The following is a 23,674-nucleotide window of genomic DNA, read 5'->3' as shown; positions in this document are numbered from 1 at the left end:
TATTATTTTTATTATATTGACCTTTCAGTCTCTACAAAGTGACCTATCTTGGCTGTGTTTTAGTGGACTAGTATCTTGTAAAATACAGTCACATTTCAATTATTATACAATAGATATGTATATAGGTTATTACTGTTTAAAAATAAGTTCTTAAGTTTATTTTTCTTAAAACTTAGAACAGTAAATAAAGAAGTAAAGCAAACAATTATATTTTCTAGCTCCGACCTTTGTACTCGGTTGCTGCTTGTCGTAGGTTGTTAAGCCTTTAAAAATTTTGCACGTGGAGGATGTGAAACAAAATATTTTTTAGGTTTTATATTTACTTTTGAATAACTAAAAAATCATAAATTACTACATCAATACCATAAAATTCTTCTATAATTTATCAAGCTTAGTAACTAAGCTGTTTTTAGGTCTATAAAAACATTGAAATTTCAAGCAGACTAAAGACACAACCTACCTCATTGAAATCTTGATTCAAAAGAAAGAAATGTTAGAAGGAACATTAGAAAGGCTGAGAAAACCACTAGGAGGTCATTCTGAGCTTCTGTTTGGTTATTCATGTCATATAAGTGTATATAAGAAAGCATTTCCAGAAATGGAAAGAGGTGAGCGGGTTGGTGCTGTGTTTGATTTATTACGTGAGCAATATCTTAACAAATAGAAAATATAAGACCTTCTTATTTTATGTTCTAGCTTGTCAGTATCTGTAATTTGAGTTTCTAATTCATATGAAACTACAGACTTTGTATTTTGACTTCACAAACATCTAATTTGAACCTGTGCTGCATTCAACATGTCACATGGCACACAAAAATTGATGTTTATCTGTGTTTTTTTAATATTTACTTTTAAATTAACAAATTGGGTAATGATAATTCTAAAATTTGAATTATAATCTTCGGTTTGATACCAAACTTATTGACATAAATTCGTGAAATAGCAGTTCAATAAAATTTTGAATGTGAGTCAACAAACGAGATGACATGGCCTTTCACCTGTGACACGTCTCAAAAGGGTTAATAACATTTGTTACTTTTTTTTAACAAGGTGTGTTCCATGCCAAAGAATAGCACCTGTTTTTGAAGAACTTAGCAACAAGTATACCCTAGCTATCTTCCTGAAAGTGGATGTTGACCAGTGTCCAGATGCAGCAGCATTTCAAGGTGTCACTGCTATGCCTACTTTCATTTTCTTCAGAAGTAAAGTGAAACTTGCTCAGATTCAAGGGGCAGATCCACAAGCTCTAGAGAACAAAATAAAGGAGCTAGTGGGCTCAGAAATAGATGATTTAGAAGGTGTTGTTCCTGGTCACGTAAGTCATATTTAATTTTCTATGTTTGTTTGACCTTAACTGAAGTTATATACATCTAAAGTTGTGAGTTAGAATTTCTTAACAGTATTTTTTCTACTTTGCAATGATGTGTTGCAAGTAATTTTTCAGTATTTTATTGCAATAACTTAATTTCGATTTTCAGTATTGTGATTAAAATAGACTGGGTAGTTAAACTACAGGCTGCAGAAAATAAGATCCTCAGGATTTTTCAGTTCAAACTAATAATGTATTGTAGGATGCAAGATAACATGAATATATGTTGTTTCTTTTTGTGGTTTAATATTATAAATACTTTTTTGTTGCTCTGTTATCCCAGCAGGATCAAAATGTTTGAAATTATTTTTTTGAAACACACTTTCCTCTTCTCACACTATAGCTTTATCCTGACGAAAGTTTCTCTTCCCACCTAAGCATTGGTAATAATCTTATTTAGCTTGTTCCAGCCTTTATATCTGATTATATTGCTTAAAGCAAATTAAATCTTATGATTCTCTCCACCTACATCAATGCGCCCCTATTCCAGATCCGTATATAAGCTCCCTGTTATTAAATCCTGTTCACTATTCTTAATGGCAGACTGTTACGATGATGGGTTTACATGCTTGCTGTGGGTTTCTCTTCAGTGTTGTATAGCTGTTAATTATGCTTTGAATGATTTTTGTTTGTTTTTGACCACTGTTCTTGGGTCTCGAGTTTATTGTCTGTTTTCTTTCTTTTACAAAAAAAACAAACAATTTCTGAGACATTATCAGATATAAATTCTGATATAGAGTCACTTAATGATCCTACTCTGCTACCCCTGTAGTTTAGCATTACCTAAGTGTTGGATAGAGGGCCCCTTTCCATGGAGGATGTTCAGTTCCTCATATGCAGAGAAGTGGAGTCTTACATGAGGTCTGATGTTTTTTCTCCTGTTGGCTCAGAGGCTGAGTTAGTGGGGGATCAAGGGTGGCCTAATTATGTTACAATATATTTGTTTCTCTCTTTCTTTTTTGTTATCCTCTACCTCCTAATGCCAAGGACGAGTTACCAAACCTCATCTGTCCGGCTGAGGTTGTATATGTACATAGCTAATTCAGTTTATATTTTAGTATGGATTGTACCTCTCACAAATAATTATACTTGTGCACATCCTTTTTTCCACCCGTACCAGAATCATTTCCTACTTCAAGAGTGAAAACGTATCTGTCCCAGAAGTAGTGTGGTACTCCACGAGTGTGCTTTGTTTTCATCTCGGAGCACACTCGTTCATTCTGGGCAGTCACTTTTTGCTTGGTTTCAATGTTGTGAACCTTAACTGGCACCTTCACTTTTGCAATGGGGGATTCTAGCTTTGCATGAGAGGAGGTAAGACTGTATCAGAAGTTAACATTATTCTTACACTGAAAATTTATTTATGATGGCTACTTACCTCCTGTCACAAGCTTCCCACCCACTGCTGATGTTCTTTATTTAGAGCCTGCCAATTCTCTATAGTGAGAATTGAGCAGGAGTAACAGAATGAGCTAGCTGCACCTATATAGGTGGCACAATGCTATTGGTGGAGAGTAGTCACATGATACATGTTCAAAAATGACAAAATTGATGGGATACATAGACTGGTGTGCTGAGCATGAAAATTTTTTGCAATGCTTAGAGAGCTGAAAGAAGATTAAGATAATGTTGCATAAGAGGGGATTAGTACCTATAAGAAATACATTTTCAGTGTAAGAAAAATGTTAACATTTCTTCATGGCAATATGTTTTCAATTACTTTGTATATTGAATATGTATGCATGTTGGAAAACTCAATGACAATCTTTTTTTCATGCTTAGGTTGACTTATCTTCATTCATCACTAAATCATTATGTGAATGTCTAAATGAATCGGATGAAAACACCCTCACTGAATGTCTTTCATCAGGAGATGGATTTCTTGAGTCAGATGTTGATGAGCAGGTATAAAATGTAATCAAGAAACTAGTTTTGATATAATTTGATTATCAGATTCTTTGTGTTTAATATGATTTACAGATGGAAGCTGTTAAAGAAGTGCTGCTAGCCTTTGTAGTGTTTTTTGTTCTAACAATTGTTTACTGGTACATTCACTGTACTGTTGCTAGTCTGTAGTGTTCTGTTTGTTGTAACAATTGTCTACTGATAGATTCATTGTACTCTTGCTAATATGTAGTGTTCTGTCTGTTCTAACAATTGTTTACTGGTACATTCACTGTACTGTTGCTAGTCTGTAGTGTTCTGTTTGTTGTAACAATTGTCTACTGATAGATTCATTGTACTCTTGCTAATATGTAGTGTTCTGTCTGTTCTAACAATTGTTTACAGGTAAATTCACTGTACTGTTGCTAGCCTGTATTGTTCTGTTTGTTGTAACAATTGTCTACTGATAGATTCACTGTACTGTTGCTAGCCTCTGTAGTGTTCTGCCTGTTCTAACAATTGTCTACTGATAGATTCACTGTACTGTTGCTAGCCTCTGTAGTGTTCTGCCTGTTCTAACAATTGTCTACTGGTAGATTCACTGTACTGTTGCTAGCCTGTAGTGTTCTGTTTGTTGTAACAATTGTCTACTGATAGATTCATTGTACTCTTGCTAATATGTAGTGTTCTTTTTGTTATAACAATTGTCTACTGGTAGATTCACTGTACTGTTGCTAGCCTCTGTAGTGTTCTGTTTTTTATAACAACTGTCTTCTGGTAGATTCACTGTACTGTTGTTAGTCTGTAGCATTCTGCTATATTTTCTAACACTTGTCTACATTATTTTTTGCCCTGTTTAGTTGCTGTTTCAAGTGATTTAATCATGATATTGTCATATTTATTTATCTTATAGAAACAGGTATATTATTGTTACTTCTTTTGTAATATCATGTTGGGTAACTTGATAGAAACAAAAGTTGTTAGTGCTTTTATTGTGATGTCATCATTTTGGTTAACTCTTAGTAGCAGATATGTAATTTATGCATCACCTTTATGGTGTACTTGGGAGAAACCATTGTATAGTTGTCAATTTCACTTACCAGTGTGACGATGTTAGAAAACATTGTTGGTAATTAGTTTCACTTATCAATATGACAGATGTTATAGAACATTGTTGGAATTAATTTTTTTTAACCCCTTCCAGAACATTAGGGTATCATTGATATCCCCTGATTTCTTTTTTCTTACAGTGGGAATACTTAACCAAATTCCATCAAACTTAGGACAAATTTACTAAATATCTAATATTTAGTTTTGGAAATTCCACTCATCTCTCTGCACCAAAAAGAGCTATTACCTCCCATGCCCTACTGTATAAATTCCTGCACGTGCCTTGAACAAAGTTCCTGCCTATACACATGTATTGAGCTAACCTATGATGTAATCATCATTAACCTATTGTCCACCACCACTAGGAGAGAAACACATTCTTCATGTGCAGTAATCCCCATGAACACTAGCAATTGAACATAGGCTTATTCTTTTATTGGTACTTGTCTTCTGACATATTTTTTTAATAAAACTTACTGGAAATTTTTGCACTTATTGTTTTAACCTTTTGTACTATTTATTATGTAGTCTTTCTTTCCCTTAGTTTCCTGATTATATCAAAAAATAATATTAAAGTTCAAACTTATTGATTAGAACTTTCACTTGAATTATCTTCAATTTGATTTTCTGTTAACTGCCTTTTGTGACACATTTTTCATTGTTTGTTCCCTTTCTTTAATCCGACATACAGGTTTCATCAAGGACATCATTAGATCTATGCATCATCACTATTTTCTTTCTAACTAATAACATATAGGTTTCATCAAAGACATCATTAGATCTATGCACCATCACTGCTTTCTTTCTAACTAAATAACATACAGGTTTCATCAAGGACATCATTAAGTCTATGCACGATCACTGTTTTCTTTCTAACTAATAACATACAGGTTTCAACAAGGACATCATTAAAAATGATGTCCTTGATGAAACCTGTATGTTATTCAGTTAGAAAGAAAACAGTGATGGTGCATAGAACTAATGATGTCCTTGTTGAAACCTGTATGTTATTTAGTTAGAAAGAAACAGTGATGGTGCATAGAAGATCTATGCACCATCGCTGCTTTCTTTCTAACTAAATACCATACAGGTTTCATCAAGGACATCATTAAATCTATGCATCATCACTGTTTTCTTTCTAACTAATAATAACAAAATCTCTGTCTTCTACATCTTTTATGCAGAAGGATCATCACAACTTCACCTCTATTTTGAGACTTTCTGTTATGACCCTATCAGCATTACTTTCAGACTTTTACCACCCTCAGTCTCTTCTTGAGGACTTTTTTTTTGCATCTTTTCTTTGTGATATAGGTTTTGGGGGTATCTTTTATAAATGGCATCTTGTGCTGATGCAGCTCTTCAGCAGTCATCTCTTTACGGTAAGGAAGCAAAATTCTAATAAAAAAACAGATTGATGCATTTTTTACAAGACTCCTGAGAATTGTGCAGAAATATAAGTGTAGACTTAGTTTTACATTTTTATTTGTGAATTACTGCAGATACCCACATATAGTGAAAACTTTTTTTCCAAAATGTTTTGGGCTCAATTTTGAAGTGTGCACTATACAAGGGAACAGTATTTTTCAGGTGATAGTTTCAGTCCAAATGTTATCTTAACACATCTTGTTTCTTTCCATATGGGCTATAATAATTTGTAACCACCAAAGTAAGCATGAGATTAGGCATACTATAACTTTTAATAATGTATACACACTTTCACAAAATGTTGTGGACTATCAGTAAACATTACAAGTCTTTTGCACACACAAAATTTGTTTTCTAATTAAGTATTTTTACTAAAAATTTGTGTGAATGTAAAGAGCTAAACTCACTCAAAGTGTTGACTGCACCAAGTACAAGATTAAATGTTAAGATTAAAAGTACTTTCCTTCATCTGAAAGTTGTCAAATTTGATTTGCATAATCTCTAAAACCTCTTAAAGAAATACAAAAAATTTGTTTTCAGGAAAACTTTATATTTTATTTTTCCTAACTCTATACAGGGATGGTCAATTTTACCAACCTTGTAACCATCATAAAAAATTAGGAAATTTAAATTACTTTTTTTTTGCTTTCAGGAGTGACTGTAAATTGTAACATGAAACCACAATTATTTATTCTAAGTATCTTAAAGTTCATAACAATACACATCTCTTTATACTTAATTTTATTGTTTTTTTTTGACATTTGAATTGTGTCTAACTAATGAAAAACAAGGAACGTGGTACATACCTGGGTCTTTTTTGCTGCTGTTGAAGAACCTTAATCCTAATTTGTTATACTAATGGTATTACTGCACTAAGTTTTTCATTTAATTAAATATTCCACTTAAGAAGGTAGAAAAATAACATGTAAAAAACAAACAATGTTCTATAACTATCATACTTTTTTATTTGATAAGAACTGTTAAAAATTTGGCGAAGTTCTTCAATGTTTTTCCCATGGGAATAAAGTTTGAAGTGGAAGTCAAATAAACAATTCTCTGTACAGAAAACAACATAATTTAATACATAAATTGATAGATAAAACTTTGACTTTCTATTGGTTATAAATAATGTAGTATAAAATGTCACAGAAAACTATTGGCAATTTGTAAAAGAGAGGTTGTGACAGGTGGCCATGGCAAGAGGGGTCTGATTTTCTAGTTAATAGCTCCATAAACAAATAAGATTGAAAACTATAAAGATTATACTCTGCCTGAGTAATAACTATTAATGAGTAATTTATATTAATTTCATAATTCTGGGAGGGGTGGTAAATAAGTTAGAGAAGAGAGGATACCTAGAGAGCAAATGTCACAATTCTCATACTAGGGGAAATTGAGGATTTTTTGAATACTTACTTATAAAATTAAGAACTTAGAATTTATATAATATTAACATTTGATTTATTAAATACTTTTTGATTCAAGTTTATTCTTGTACATTGATAACATAGTAGTTCAATTAAATTTTGAATGTAACTCTGTAAAAAAGGTTGTAGCATGATATGCAGAAATGGGTAACCATATGGAAAGGGTTAATCAACTTGCTGCTTTGGGATAATTTATGGTGAACAGTTAAACATTTATCTGATGAATGTTTATGACTCACTACTTGGGAATAATTTATGGTGAACAGTTAAATATTTATCTGATGAATGTTTGTGCTTTTACTACTTGGGAATAATTTATGGTGAACAGTTGAATATTTATCTGATGAATGTTTTTGACTCACTAGTTGGGAATAATTTATGGTGAACAGTTGAATATTTATCTGATGAATGTTTGTGACTCACTAGTTGGGAATAATATATGGTGAACAGTTGAATATTTATCTGATGAATGTTTGTGACTCACTAGTTGGGAATAATTTATGGTGAACAGTTGAATGTTTATCTGATGAATGTTTGTGACTCACTACTACACATATTTCATGCTGGGTGGGGTAGGGGTAATAAATTTTACTTGTAATAAATAATTTATTAAGGATTATGAGTATTTTGGACATTTTGAATATTTAAAATGTATTTTAATGAAAAAAATTAACTTGGTGATTCTTACTAAAATAACTGCAATTTGAAGTATCATTTCTGCACTGGTTTTCTAGCTTATAATGAGTTTTGGATTCAACCAGACTGTAAAACTGCATTCTTTGAAGATTCAGGCACCAAAAGGTAATCCTTAAAGAGTAACATTTTCAAAAATATACTTTAAATATAAATTTTTTTGTAAAGACACTGTAGAGTGGTTATTTTATAGCTCAATATATTAAGAAATATTCATATTAGTGTTCAAATGATAAAAATAAATCTAAAAACCGATTAAATACCTGTAGACTAGTTTGTATATATCAGTCATTGATTTGGTTTATTTAGAGACTTTACATTATCGGCATGATCCTTGTTTCCAGAATGTGTATTATAATTCAATATTTCTTCTGACATTTTATCTTACATATATTACAGTTAAAGTATTTGGCAGAGTATATACATACACACATGCTTATACACTTATAAGAGAGAGAGAGATATAAAACAGATGATCTATTATTAAACATAAAAGGTTTAGCAAAAGGAGACAGCTTTTGAGCATTAAAAATAAAAAAATAAATTTTATCTTTGAGTAAACAATCTGAATTTAATTAATTGAAATGCCAATGTTCGTGAGCAAACTCTAAGGGGCTTTATTCTATGCTATGGTAAGAAATTTACTTTTCACATTTGATTGTAATATGTATATACATGTGTGTATCTATACAACTGCCTTCCATTATTGATCATGAATGTTGTTAGAATAATGTACATTTTAAACAATATAGAAGTGTTTAACAGTGTTTTAGCAATATGTATAAAAGATACTCTTATAACTATTATTCCATTCTACCATGTACTTAACTGTTGTATAATGTATTTGTAGAACCTGAAGAACCTCAAGAGAAAGTTTGTAATGAATTTAATTTAGAAAGTAAACTGCAGTTAACATTAAAATATTTTACTTTAAATAATTTAGCATTAAAAAATTTTTCATTAAATAATGTAAAATTAAAAACTTTTACAAGTAGAAACAACTACCATTTTATTTTCAAACAGGAAAAAGAAGCCAGAGAATTTTATTTTGTTACAGCATATAAATTTCTAATAGAAACATGAACAGATTGCTTGGAGTTTCTCTAAAGTTATTAGGCAGGCTAGTATTTTTATAGATACATTGAATAATATACTGAAAACCAAAACTTGAAAGTTGTGTTATGCTGTTCATATTTTGTGGGAATAGGTATAAAAATCTTAATAACTATTATATAGACCAAAATAAACATATGCTTCTTAAAGCACAAATATCTTATTCAAAAGATGAATTTTACTACAATCCTCACTTTGCACTGTCAAGATGCTATTAGACTAGATAAAGTTACAAATTTTGACCAATACCCCTCTTTTATGTGGTTACAAGAAGAGTCCAGTCATTGCAAAGTGTTGGAAGTATAGCTAATAAAGACACAGTTTAAACAGTACTGGAGAAAAATGACACCAAACTTGTATAAATATGTAGTAGAGAGCATGCCTTTAAGAAAAGTTAGTTATTCAGATCAAAGGTGGTACTATGTTGTATCAGTAGGACCTGCCTTTGGTTACATGTTTGGATAGTTTTATCAAGATGGTGTGTAAGTTTGCAAGAGTTAAAATTATTCAAACCAAAGACAGTTTTACATGGCCATTAGCTAACTAAACATAGCAACATGGACTCTAAAGATGTGTTGAAGCTCCAAAATCATGTTAATATAATGTACTCAACCTCAGTGTTTTGCCGTATGCATACTTTTTCTTCTTTGATCTTGCATGTGTGATTTTTGTTAAATATATATTACTATTTTTTTCCTATACAGGATTATTTTTAACTCCTAAAGAGAATAAATGTTTCACTAATAAAATCATGAATGAAAGTTTTCCATGGTAATATACCAATATGTTGGTGGTTTTATTGATGTTCTATGGTCAACTTAATATCAGGATTGCTACTGTTAAAATATCTCAAAAAACTATACATATTGAGCTTCTGTAAAGATAATTAAAGTATCACCCACATATATATAATACATTGGTTTAAACATCATCTACTTTGTCATATAAGTCATTGAAAATAAGATTCATAACTTTGTGGATAATGGGGCTAATCTAAATGCCATAGCAACACCATCTATTTGGTCATATAAATCATTGAAAATAAGATTCATAACTTGGTGGGTAACGGGGCTAATCTAAATGTTATAGCAACACCATCTACTTGGTCATATAAATCATTGAAAATAAGATTCATAACTTGATGGATAACGGGGCTAATCTAAATGCCATAGCAACACCATCTACTTGGTCATATAAATCATTGAAAATAAGTTTCATAACTTTGTGGATAACGGGGTTAATCGAAATGTCATAGCAACACCATCTACTTGGTCATATAAATCATTGAAAATAAGATTCATAACTGTGTGGATAATGGGGTTAATCTAAATGCCATAGCAACACCATCTACTTGGTCATATAAATCATTGAAAATAAGATTCATAACTTTGTGGATAACGGGGTTAATCTAAATGCCATAGCAACACCATCTACTTGGTCATATAAATCATTGAAAATAAGATTCATAACTTTGTGGATAACGGGGTTAATCTCAATGCCATAGCAACACCATCTACTTGGTCATATAAATCATTGAAAATAAGATTCATAACTTTGTGGATAACGGGGTTAATCTCAATGCCATAGCAACACCATCTACTTGGTCATAAAAAATAATTGAAAATTAGTTTCTTTGGTGGCAAAATTCACGAGTTTTGAAGCACAAGCTAAAGAAATCTCATTTTATCATTGTTGTTTTGATGCAAAAGTTTCTGTACATACATTTGTTGTCTCATCTAATGCTATATTAGTATAGAGTAGTGTGAAAAACTAGCACAGTGTACTGCATTATTCAGATTAAGTTTTTGTATCTTGAAAACTGTCTGACAGTATAATTATTTTTAATTAATGATTCAAAAGTTTATCAAGTATTTTTGTAATTTATATTTAGTTAGATCTGTATCTAATTTTACAAAGTTAGTTCTGTCACATAAAAGAAACGTTCTATAATTTTATTAATGTAATCAGTTTTATGTAAAATATGAACACTGTTTCCCTTGTTGAATTCTGTAATCACTATATCTTCCTGTTTTACTTTTCATGGTTTGAAATTCTCATTTTTATACTTGTAGGTTTTCTTCCACAGTTGTAATTATTAAAACATGTTAAGCCAGTGTCACTTACTTGAGTTCTTATGTCTGAGATCCACACAATCTACAAATGGACAGGCTCTCACCTGCTGGCATGAAAACTCCCCTGAATTTTCATGCCATTGGCCCAGTCAGTGTTGTAAAGGGAAATTGTTCTCCTGCAGTATTGTGACTCAATTTGTGGTCATACCTTCTCAAAGTTTATCAACCATTTTGAACAATGCATGATCTACTCGAATGGTTAATTCTCTGCCATACAAATAGTGGTAAAAATGGTTAATGAGGTTGTTTCTTCTCCATGCAATAATAATGTTTGACTGATCTGTACTTATGCAGCACTTCTATTACTTCACTGTCGTTGCCATACATATCTATAATGAATAGAAGGTCTCTTCTCAGATAATCAGCGCATCAACTGAGGCACATTTTAGTGACTGAAATTTGTTACGTGGTCTTCAGTCCGTCTGAAATGGGATTCCACTTAGTTAATGCTGAGAGCAGTACTGTTGTTGAAATATTGGCCAAAAAAAACTATAGTGTGACCAAAACTAAGAAAGCATTGAACTTCCTTCATGTTTCTAGGTTTGGGTCTACACTTCTTGTATTTTAGCAGGATTAATAGACATTTCTTCCTTACTCACTGTATTTTCAAGAAACTCTACACGTGCACATAAGAGAACATTTCTTTGCCTTTAGTTTGAGACCTGCTTCTTACAAATGTAGAAATTCTATACTTAGATTTTCAATTGCAGTTTTAAACATGCCACCAAACACCAGAATATAAATGACATAAATTAGACTCCATGACCACTTCAAATTGCATAATACAGATTCGATCAGCTGCTCAAAAATTAGCTGGCACAGTATAAAGGTCGAATGATGGGAAAGTCATACGAGTTGTGAAGGCAGTCTTGGCTCTATTCTTATCATTTTGTGCAACATGGCTGTATCCATACACCTAGTGAACCATCTGGTTCCTGCTTCAAGATACTCAACTGTGCATGGAAGCAGAAATTAAAATATTACTGCATTCACCTCCCCCTTAATGTCCACACAGAGCCTCAATGTCTTTCTTTTTTTTTTCTAGCAAGCACTACTGGTAATGACCATGCACATTGAATGCTTCCATCCTTCAGCATTTGGTCTATCTTTGGGCTAGCAATATCTCTGATGCTCTAAAGAAGCATGCATCAGTGAAATACAGCTGTAATGTCCTAAGCTTTATTTGCTTATCTATATTGGGATTGGCTGCACAATTTTCAGCCAGCAATCTCAGGTGCAGTAGCACCTGTGTATGTATCTGCCAGTGCAGTATAGCTGAACTATGATTGTTCTAACTGGTATTTTTACAGGAAAGTATCAATAAGCATGACTTGTTAGGTTATAGTGGTTTCAATTCTAATGAAGTTGTGTTATGTGTTCAGATGAATCACACTTTTTGCAGTAATGATAATTGAGGGTATTGTGTCACTCAATTAAAAGATTGGCTCTTCCTTCTTGGTATAGTGTACAAAGTTCTGGGGGTGGGGAGTAAGGTTTCAGGAATCATTTCCTTGGCATGGGCTACGTTTTATGGTTACTGTGAATGGCCGTTTCTCTTTTCATGAATATTTGACCATCCTACCAAACTAGGTGTACTTACGATCCTCTACTTTTACCCTAACAGACAAGGTTACTTACAGATGAGAATGTCAAAAGCAGCATAGCTAAAATCATTTATGGTTAGTTCACTGAGTATGATACCTACTTCCAAAATCTTCCATGACAACTGATCCATCGAGAATGTATGGGATGTTTTAGAAAAAGAGATCAGGAGACAGTCTTTATCATAAACTTTAGCTGGATTGACGATGATATTGATTAAGGAATGGTTGAAGATGAAGTAGATACCTTCTATACATAAGTGGAGTAAGTACCACATTGTATCCAATTTGTAATAAAGCACATAGTGGCCCAACATGTTATTGGGCTGGGATTTCTGATATTTTGGCCAGTGAATGTATGATATTGTGCATTTCTTGTAAATCAGATATTTTTAGGCTTTTTTTCAAATTAAAATATTGAGGATGAGAGTCTTCGAGTCCTTTCCCAGAACTTTACTCCTTTATTAATGTGTTTTGTATTTCAGATAGTGGACCAAAGAATATAAAACTTTTCATCAATCAACCTCGTACATTAGACTTTGACCAAGCAGATAACATGGAACCAGTTCAAGCAATAGAGTAAGATAATCTCTAATTGGAAATAATGATGATCTGTAAATTTTAATACTAGATTAAAGAAGACCGTGAATAAATCCAGAATGGCAACTGGCAAGCAGTTACTTTTTACTCTTATAAAAAAAATTACTTAACACCATAAATGTCAGTTCACTGCACTTAACATTATTTATGGTAACAATTCTAGCAGTACAACCTGGAGTTGTTGCAGCAGTAGTTCACTACAGTTAACATTACTCCTGGTAATGATACAAATTGTACAACCTAGAGTTGGTGCAGCAGTAGTTGTTAACTGTAGTGGTATTGTTACCAGAAGTAATAAATCGTACAACCTAGAGTTGGTGCAGTAGTTGTTCACTACAGTTAACATTACTTCTGGTAACAATACAAATCGTACAACCTAGAGTTGGTGCAGCAGTAGTTCACTACAGTTAACATTACTCCTGGTAACAATACAAATTGTATAACCTAGAGTTGGTGCAGCAGTAATTCACTACAGTTAACATTACTTCTGGTAACAATACAAATCGTACAGCCTAGAGTTGGTGCAGTAGTAGTTGTTAACTGTAGTGATTACCCCTGGTAATAATACAAATTGTACAACCTAGAGTTGGTGCAGTAGTTATTCACTACTATTTAATTTGCCATTTATTTTATATGTTTTAACTTTGTGAAATCTTCTTAGTGTTGATCATGTAGTACATTTGATGGTAATGAGAAAAAATATTAAAATCTTCATGAGTTCACATGCAGTTCATGACAGATTTATGTTTTTTCTGTTGTGTTCTCTGCAACATTCTTTTAACTGGAACTGTAGTGTCTCAAAAAGTATATTTGGGCAAGTTAATTTTTTGTTTAACATTTTAAAATTAGATATTCACTCTTAGGATTCAACCCAAAGACCTAGATGATGGAAGCATCATTCCTTTAAGATATGTCAAGTTTCAACATGTGCAGAACCTTCAAGTAAGTTACCCACTTTGGAAATTTAGTTATAGTGTTCAATTTTTATCCAAAATAAACTGACATCTGTGCTTTTAACACAGAGCATATAGTAGTTATATAAGTAAAAGTACTGAATAAACACCAAATATGTTTCATATGAAATGGTTTTTAGTCTTTGAAGATACCTTTTAAAATTAAAATGGATGTTTAGATGAACAAAGAATTGTATAGTATTTTGTGTTCTTTTTTGCTTGGGTTTCAGAGGCAAATCATCATAGTATTTGCTGCCTACCCATCTGCAACCAATGGTATTGGTGATTGTCTGGTTGGTAAAGACTTGTTTGGGTCTGGCTATACAATTATGTCCACCTTTGGAGAACATTTACTACAGTTCTACAAGTCTTGTCAGAAGGACTCTCTTTTCTTTTCCACACACCTCTTCGCTTATCTCCTTTTCCATTTCCTTTCCCTCTTCCTTGAGATTCCATATCCAACCAGTGACTTTCCAAGGTGGTTCAGGACCTTCTTTCCAAAAGTGCTATAGAACCTGTGGCTCAATCCCTTTGAGGGTTGTATTCCTGGATGTTTGTTGTCCCCAAAAAGCTAGAGGACTGTATAAACTGCTACATAGACCTTCCTCTATTTACTGTGGAGTCGTTCCTATCTCTCAGGGGGATGTTTACTCCAGGTGTGTGGATGACAAAGGTTGATGTGTCTTATGTACCTCCATATCCCCTGCATCCCGTTGGTTCCTTCAGTTTGTTCATGAGGATCAGGTTGGCCTCAGCCCCTTATATTTTTTGTTGGGTGGTCAAGGGTTTTGCCAAATGGCTCCACTTTCATCATTGTCCATCATTACATGAACAACTGACTTCTTCTAGCCCCATCGTTAGCAGTTTCTTATTGCCACATTCAGTTTCTCTTCAGAGAAGCAGCACAGGTTGTTTGGCTGATCAAGTTAGAGAAGTCCATCCTGACTCTGACATGATATCTTTTTCATCTCAAGGTCCTTTTCAACTACTACCTCAGTCATTCCCATCCTTCTCTGGTTCAACTATGGTCTATTGAGCTAGCAGTTCAGAGAGCATAATCCTCTCTTACTGTACCTCGGTGGGAGGTTCTATCATGTTTGGGGACATTGGCATTCTTGGAAGTCCTTAATCCATTGGGTTGGGCCCACACGAGGGCTCTTCAGTGGACATTACACTACTAGTAGGATCTTGCCAAGGATCCTCTGGATTCCCCTATCAACCTTCCTCCTAAATGATTTTGCTTGGTGGTTAAAAAGAGACAATACCACAACTGGAGTTCCTCTTCCACCTCCCAGACCGAATTTAGACCTTTTTACAAATGCCTCTTTCATGTGCTGGGGAATGTATTTGGACTGTTGAGGGATCTTGGGTTGTTGGTTGCCAATCAAGTCCAAGTTTCTTATCAATCTCTTGGAACTTGTGGCTGTTTCTGAGCTCTGGATATTTTCCTTCCTCTTCAGAAGAGCAAGTCAGTCATGATCCATTCCAACAACTCTTACATCACCCAGCAAGGGGACACCCATTCTCAGTCCCTTTTGTTTTCAAGCATTGAATCTTCTGTTCTGGGCTCACAGACAGCATTTTCACCTGCAGGCTTGTCATATCTTGGGTGCTTTCAATCTTTTCACGAATTGGTTATCTTATCCCAACAGGATTTTTCTCATAGAGTAGTTCCTTGATCCACAGGTCTTTCAGTGGCTATGCTCTTGGTTCAGTTTACCCCAGTTGGATACCTTTGCCATTCATCAGAACACTAAACTCTCTCTCTTTTGATCATCCTTTAGCATTGACAGTAGATGCTTTCATCCAGGATTAGAAGGACTGGTACATTTATGCCTATCCTCCCAATCGTCTACCTCCCAGAGTCTTACGTGTCATTCAAACCACTCTGTGTTGAGTCATTCTAGTAGCACCATTCTGGCCTGCTTATACTTAGTTCCCATTACTACAGCCTCTACAGTTATCACCACTGTTATTTCTTCCTCCTTCCCCATCTCTCCTTCATCAACCACCTGAATCTGTGTTTCATTCATCCATTCCCACACTCCGACTTCATGTGTGGCTTTTGTCCAGGTTCTTGCAAGTACTGTTTTTTTCAAATGAGTGACCTCCCTTATTTTCCATGTGGTCCATCATTCCTCGTTACCTGTGTATCAGTGAAAATAGTGTATGGATGGCCATTGGTCACTTCGTCATGGCCCCATTCCTTCTTGCCCCACTATCCTTCATCTGTTTGTCTTCTACCTTCAGTATTTTTATGTTCCACTATATTTTTTCCTCTCCCATAATCTCTCTTTTCTTTCATTTTTTTCGTATCCTCTGCTCTCCCCAACTCATTCCTCTACTGGATTAGAATCTGAATGTAGACCTACATGCCCTGAGCATTTTGCAGATTGTTCCCTGTACCACCTTTCCTTGAAACCCATTTCCTTATTATTTTAGCCTGTGGGTCTTGTTGATCAGATATGTTTGCCATCAATATCTCACTCATCCTCTACCATAACACGTGTGTCATCCTTTACCCTATTAGGGCCTTTCTTCCTGAGACCTTGGTGGCTCATAAGGATAATTTTGCTTTCACCCTTACTTTCCTACCCTCCACTTCTCATTTGTATTTCCATTCTGATCCAGAATGACTGCTGTGTTCAGTCTGAGCTTTATATGCTATGTGGCGAGCACAACTTCCTTCCTTGGTTCCCGTTGATGACTCATTATCCACTGAAATCCTTCCATATCCAGAGACATTTCCCTGATCTCTTACAGGTTGGAATCAACAACTTATTAGTTTGGCTTATTTTTCCTTATCCTTACTTGACCATCACCTTTTCCAGGTTTCCTCTTACAAGATCCATCATCTCAGCCTGTCCCTGGCTGCTCATTTTTGTTGTCCTTTGTGAAAGATCTTCCAGGCCAGCATGTAGACCACTCCTCACACTTTAATATCACATTATCTACATCATTTTGGCAATCTCCTACTCAACCTAATTTGTTCTGCCTCCTGTTGCAGTCTTACATGCTATGGTGCAACTATAAGTGGGTAAGTTTACCTCACTTATCAATATTTCTATTACAGGGTCTTTTTTATTGTTGGCTCCCACTCTGTGGAGAGTGTTGCCTGTTCAGGTATATTAATTCTTAAATCTGCACTGTATCACCAATTAGGTCATTAACACTCACCACTGAGATGGTGTGTTCTGCAAGACTGCTTGTAGGTACTTCCTTGCAGTGTTTTGCATTATAAACATGTCAGTTTCAGACCATACACTCATAGACTAGCATGAGTAAAGCAAAAGGGGATTTCTGTCCATCCCCGCTACTGTTTCGATTGAATAAATCAGGAATGGCTTGCTTTTGAAAAAAAAAGAGTTTTGCTGTCACCCATTGCATTGCATTCTCTCCCCTTCCTCCAGTGGATTACAAGAGTTCTTGCTACTTACCAGCCCAAGCCACTGGGGTGGAGGACCATGGAGGCTTCCTCCTGAGTGTGCTTAGTACCACTCATTTAAGAGTAAGGCAGTGATGTTCTGCCTGTGTAGATGATATTGAACCCTCCTCCTACTCTGGACTGGAAGTGGAATACCTGCCTGGTCATGGGCTGGATATGATCCATCATAATGAAGTTCACTCCTCTGGCTGGAATCCCTCATCCTACCACCACCATGATGTTGGTTCTTGTGTGGTATGGTGTTAGATTAAAGCTGGACCAGCCAACAGAAGTTCTCGCATGTGAATGGGCTGGAACCCTCTTCCTACTGTGAACTGGATGATACATTCCCAGTGCACATGTGAGGGTTTGGGTTCTCGGAACAGATGTGCTCCTTACTTTCTGGTTCCTGAGTCTGAGATGAATGTTAGAGTATCTCCTTCCTACTATGGGCAATATGATCCTTTCTTGGTTTTGGATGGAGTCGATCTCTCTGGTTCAGATGTGGTGCAATCTCTCATGAGTGTGTTTCCTCTTTACAGAGATGTCACACTCCATGGATTCCCTTGAAATGCATTCTGAAGATGATTCATCTAAGTATTTTTACACTGGTCCCTCCACCAGCTCAGTGTGGGATTATAGCTATTATGTAAGGGAAGTTAAGGTATTGTATTGAAATTTATAATTTTCCTACACAGAAAATGTATTTCTGATAGATACTTACCTCTTCTCATACTTCCCACCCTTCCTCCCCACTTCTGGTGTTTTGCTCTTGGTATCTAATCTCGAAGTGAGATTAGACTATGTAATCCAGAGGGAGACAGCTGTGCCAGGAAAGTGTGTCACGCTCCAGTTGGTTGAGGGTTGTTACATGCTACAGACCAGCTGCATCACATTAAACACGTGGGGATAGGTGGAAGTGTCAAGGCTAGTGAAGGTAAGTATCTATCAGAAATACATTTTTTGTGTAGGAAAATTATAACTTTAGATGAACAAAAAATTTTACAGTGAAACCAATGAAGGCACATTTAACTGTGACTTAGCTCAAAGAAATGAATGCTTAGATGAACAAAGAATTGTCCAGTAAAAACAATGTTTTATGATGTAAACACATTTAAGTATGTCTTAGTTCAAGGAAATTGATGTTTGGATGAACAAAGAATTGTACAGTAAAAACATTGATTTCTAATGTAGGCACATTTAACTGCTACTTAGCTCAAAAAATGGATGTTTGGATGAACAAAGAACTATACAGTAAAAACAATGTTTTATAATGTAAATGCATTTAAGTGTGTCACAGCTCAAAAAGTAGATGTTTGGATTAACAAAGAATTATACAGTAAAAACAATGTTTTCTAATGTAGGCACATTTAAATGTGACTTAGTCAAAAAATTGATGTTTTGAACAAATATAGATTACTAAACAGTGTTATATATGCATTATTTATTTTATACATTAAAAGTACATTGTTCTTATTCAGATTTTTGTGAAGGATAATCAAGAAGGAACAGAAAGGACTAGAATAGATCATTTGGCAATTTATGGGAGCCCCATCTGCACAACAAATATGGGGGAATTCAAACGGGTGAGATAAATATTGCTATTTTTAATGCATAATGTTAAGTTTTGCTCAGTGTAGTCACATAAGGTAAAACATTTAAAACATAGAAATTCTTGAAATATGCTATTGTTAAAATGTATGTATGTGTAGTTGTGGTAATTGTAATATATACTTCGTAGATATATGTTTTTCCATTCAGCATCTTTTAATTTATACTGAGTACTATTTTTGTAATAGAGTTTAGAATTAAAATGTTTATATTAAAAACATGATCACGTGGCATGGTCTAGCTGTACATTTTATCAGTTTTATAACTTTTAAAAGTTTTTCACTCGAGTCAGTTACAATTACAAACAATATTTAATAGATGCAAAACTATCAGGTCTAAAACAATTATCTCATTGTTGGGCTGAAAAATGTTTAATTTCATAAGAAAACCATACCCACTGTTCTCTGAATCTTTTGGTTTGTTGCCTGGCAACAACATGGTTTACATATTATTGTCTGTAGCTAATAGAAAGCTGAGATTCTGAGCAATACATCCATAGATTTTCTGCAATGTAAAAAAAATAGCTGTTTTTGTATTTTACAACATTTACAGTAATTTATTACTTTGATTAGCAAATTTATTTTGTTAAACAACATATGTGAGATGTTTCCATGAGAACTGTTATATTGTGTAGTCTAGTATTATTTTCAGTTATTGTCATTTAAAATTCTGATTTGTAATCTATGATGCTCAAAGACCCTCAAAAAAAGTTCCCCAAACCCTTGGGTTAAATAAAACATTTTTTTTCTGAAGTTGTTTGTCAGCTTTTTCACTTTGTTTCAAGCCATTTTGTACTAAATGTTTTTAGCAAAAGTAAATGTAATTAATAATTTTTTTACATCTCCAAATTTTTTAATCATGATTAATTGTTGGCAACATCAAATAAACATTATATTAGGCCTTATAACCAGGAAAATTTAGATTACTTAAAATTTCATGGTTTAACCTCAAAAGTTGTGGAAAGGTTAGATTTTTATATGTATTATTTAACTGTAGATTGCTGAAAAGTTAGGTAGAATTAGGTCTTTCAGTTCTTAGTTTGTACCTGTAATGTGTCAATGCTTTTTAGAACTTACAGTGAAGAATTGTTTATAGTGTATGTTTCAGGATCACCTAAGTATCAAAATCTCCTACAATTGAGTAATTTTTAGTGTCTCCAAGCAGTTGAACCATTGTGTGTTCCACATTACTGACCATCTCATATACCATACAAAACAATTACAAATGATTTGAATTTGTAATATTAAGCTTAAAAAAGGCACAAAAACCACTGTAATAAAATTATTTCAATATCTTCTCTCAGCTCATTTTTATCACATGAAGCATCTGATGATATATCATGTGATTTGAAATACAAATTGGTTAATCAGTCTATACTCTTAAGTGAACTTTTTGGTGGAGGTGGCTTTACTTCTTAATAGCTCTTAACATTTAATTTCAATATAGACCACAACAGCCAAAGCACAATTGTTACATGCTTAAAATCATTGTCTCGATAAGGTCCTGAAGAACCCTTAGCTTTCCTGTCTTCTGTTGTGTCTGGAGTTACTTTCTTGGATGTGACATCCAACAAATGCTCAGACTAGTGATCTTGCAGTCCACTCCATATGAGGAATCTTCCCTTTTCCAAAGAACCAACCATTAAACTTACATTAAGCCAACTGCACCAGTATATGGCAGCACAAATGGTTGTATGGTGTAGTCTGTATAATGATATGGCATTAATGGTACCATTCTGCAAGATGTAGAGTTATTCCTACTCACAACTTGTGTTATGCTTTTTATGAAAACAGGGTTGGATTCTGGTTAGCAATCTGGCATGTCATTAGTTCACTGGATATGTTCTTGCTGTGAGTGGAATGTACTTCATTAGCCATTTGTCATTCACCTTATGAATTCTGACCATTTGCATTGATGTGGCTTCCAGTTCTCGCTGTGTATATCTCGAAACCTTCACCCTATGATTTGAGTGAGTCAGAACTGAAAGGTAACAATTACATGCTTGTGGTTTGCCATCTTATGGTGTCTGGGCAACTGTCCATTGACTTGAAAGTGATTTCATATCCTATCCAAAAAAAAATTCTTTGGGACATTTTTATCAAATTCTCTACATCTGATCTCCATATATTGAAACATCTAAATGTCCCAACAGCTTGTCTTCTAGTGATCTTTGTATATGTGAAGCATCTAAATGTCTCAACAGCCTGTCTTCAGTCTTCTAATGATCTTTATTCATTAATAGATGATTGATTTTATATCAGTTACTTTTAAATTTAAACATTTGGGTATTGGTTGGTTGTACTTTAATGTGTAACATAAGTACCTAAAGATTCTAATCAAAAGCTTGTGTCTGAAATAAAAACAGTGTGGAAGTAAACAAAATAAAAAAACTTCTAGCAGAGTTTTAATTTATGTTACAGATTTTTTTGTTTTTAACATATAATTCCAGTTTACTGTCATTCTAATCTTTATTTTGCAGGTAGCAGGAAAGAAGGGAGAGAGTCATTGATATCTGGGTAACAAGAAATAGTTCTTTAAAATCCTAATTAATAAACACACTCTTTAAAAACTGTTTCCAGACCACTTGAACACTCTTTATACATCGTGGTTTCTTGCAACAAGTATTATGTCTAAATGATATGATATTGCCAAAGTTTTCAGAGAAACATGTTAGAAAGCCTTTTACGATAGATTAGTTATTACCAATGAACCATGTATAGTTATTTTCAAAGATATTGCTTTGCTTTTAGAGTTAATATAGTTTTTTTACACCATTAGTGACTTTCTTGAAATAGTTATAAAAATGCATTTTTCCTGTGAATGATATGAAAGAATTGTGTATTATTTCATCAGATTCAAACTTTATTTAACCTGCCAACTTTGAAAATAATGTACACCATGCAGAAATTTTATCAATAGCTTTGTTTTCAAATAAAACAGATTCCACTAAAGGTTTATTTATGAATGCAGTTACCGGTAAACCGTAAATGTTAATGATTTCAATTAGAAATTAATATGGAATTAGAATGACTGTTTTCTTTACAAATGAAAATAAAAACTTACTATAGTCCAGAGTTTCTTTCATGAATCCATGTATGTGGGCAGAAGAATTGTTCTAGGTTATTATAGCATGTAATGTTCAACACTTCAATGTAAAACATCATAAACATATTATTAACATTTAAAATGTGACAGAGATTAAGAAGAAAGCTAAGATTAAACACTAGTAAATATACATAAATGCAATCTAATGTTTACCTTATAAGTCACTTTAAAGGACAGACCTCATAAATACAAAGAAGAACCAGAAACAACATAATTTGAAGTTCAACAATGTACAAATTTGGATTGATTTTAAAAATACCAACAGTAACTGGAAAACAGTTATAAGGAATTATAAAACACAATGTGGATTTTATGCATTAATTATTCTGTAAAGATTATTTCTTTTGGTAGTGGTTGATTTTTTTTCATGATGGAAAAAAATTGCAGTAACTTAATTAACCCAAGATAACAAATTAAAACTGTGTGGGAAGTATGTAGTATAAGAATGTACTGAGCAGAAAAAGATTGGGAGGGAACAAGTATGAGACTGTACAATAAAGCATGATAATTTTTAGTGATTCAGGGAAAGTGGAGAAATCTCAGTGTTGCTATAAATTATTGATGTGGGGTTATATCATCAAACTTTTTATTACTGCTGTTACTGAAATTATTATTGAAAACTTGCATTGTACAGAAAGACTTGTATGCTACTATAACAGAATGATCAGGGAAAGTGCTGTAAAAGATAAACAATTTTAAAGTATATCAGCAGGTAGTCATTGTAGGAGACTAGATAAAGATTAGGTGTGAAGAAGTCTGGGGGAAAAGGGTATTATTAATGAATAATTGCTGGGTACTTAAGAATGTAATACACACCCACCTCTTAATGTCTTTCCATAGTGTTTCACATTACTAATTAATAGATGATCATTAGCTGCAGAAGTGTCTTATAGGCCAAAGTTGAAATTTCATGGTTCAAAGTAGGAAGTGGTTATAAATTAAGAAACAGCTCTTGATAACAGCCTTATGGTGGCTGTTGGAGTAAAAACTTCAGCTCAGTTTATGTATTACTGCAAGAGTGGGGACCTTTTTTTTCATTGTCTTGTATATCTCAGAGTGTGTGATAACACTCTCTATGGAGGAATGAAAGCAGCAGCTATTAATCTCACATTAACATGCTCCCTGTTCCAAACTATCATCCTACAAAGTGTAGTTGAGATTGGCCCAGCAACCTAGGAGTAGTTAGATAAACAACAAACAGACAGACAAATTTTTGTGATTTTT

General features: G+C 33.7%; 1 protein-coding gene across 1 annotated transcript in view; it reads left to right on the top strand.

Annotated features, from left to right (window-relative positions):
• Positions 1-22,419, top strand: part of LOC106465767 (thioredoxin-like protein 1) — a 27,506-nt gene extending 5,087 nt beyond the window's left edge. Inside the window, exons 2-8 of the mRNA XM_013926000.1 lie at positions 1,051-1,315; positions 3,152-3,274; positions 7,953-8,019; positions 13,243-13,336; positions 14,221-14,299; positions 19,216-19,320; positions 21,825-22,419. Of these exons, the coding sequence (XP_013781454.1) occupies positions 1,051-1,315; positions 3,152-3,274; positions 7,953-8,019; positions 13,243-13,336; positions 14,221-14,299; positions 19,216-19,320; positions 21,825-21,854 (763 nt within the window). The 3' untranslated portion in view covers positions 21,855-22,419. The remainder of the gene's footprint in view (positions 1-1,050; positions 1,316-3,151; positions 3,275-7,952; positions 8,020-13,242; positions 13,337-14,220; positions 14,300-19,215; positions 19,321-21,824) is intronic.
• Positions 22,420-23,674: the final 1,255 nt, after the last annotated feature.

Source organism: Limulus polyphemus, unplaced genomic scaffold (genome assembly GCF_000517525.1).
Source record: "Limulus polyphemus unplaced genomic scaffold, Limulus_polyphemus-2.1.2 Scaffold2046, whole genome shotgun sequence".
NCBI classification, from domain to species: domain Eukaryota; kingdom Metazoa; phylum Arthropoda; class Merostomata; order Xiphosura; family Limulidae; genus Limulus; species Limulus polyphemus.
The sequence above is the reverse complement of the archived record's forward strand: the minus strand, read 5'-3'. Positions and strand labels throughout refer to the sequence as shown.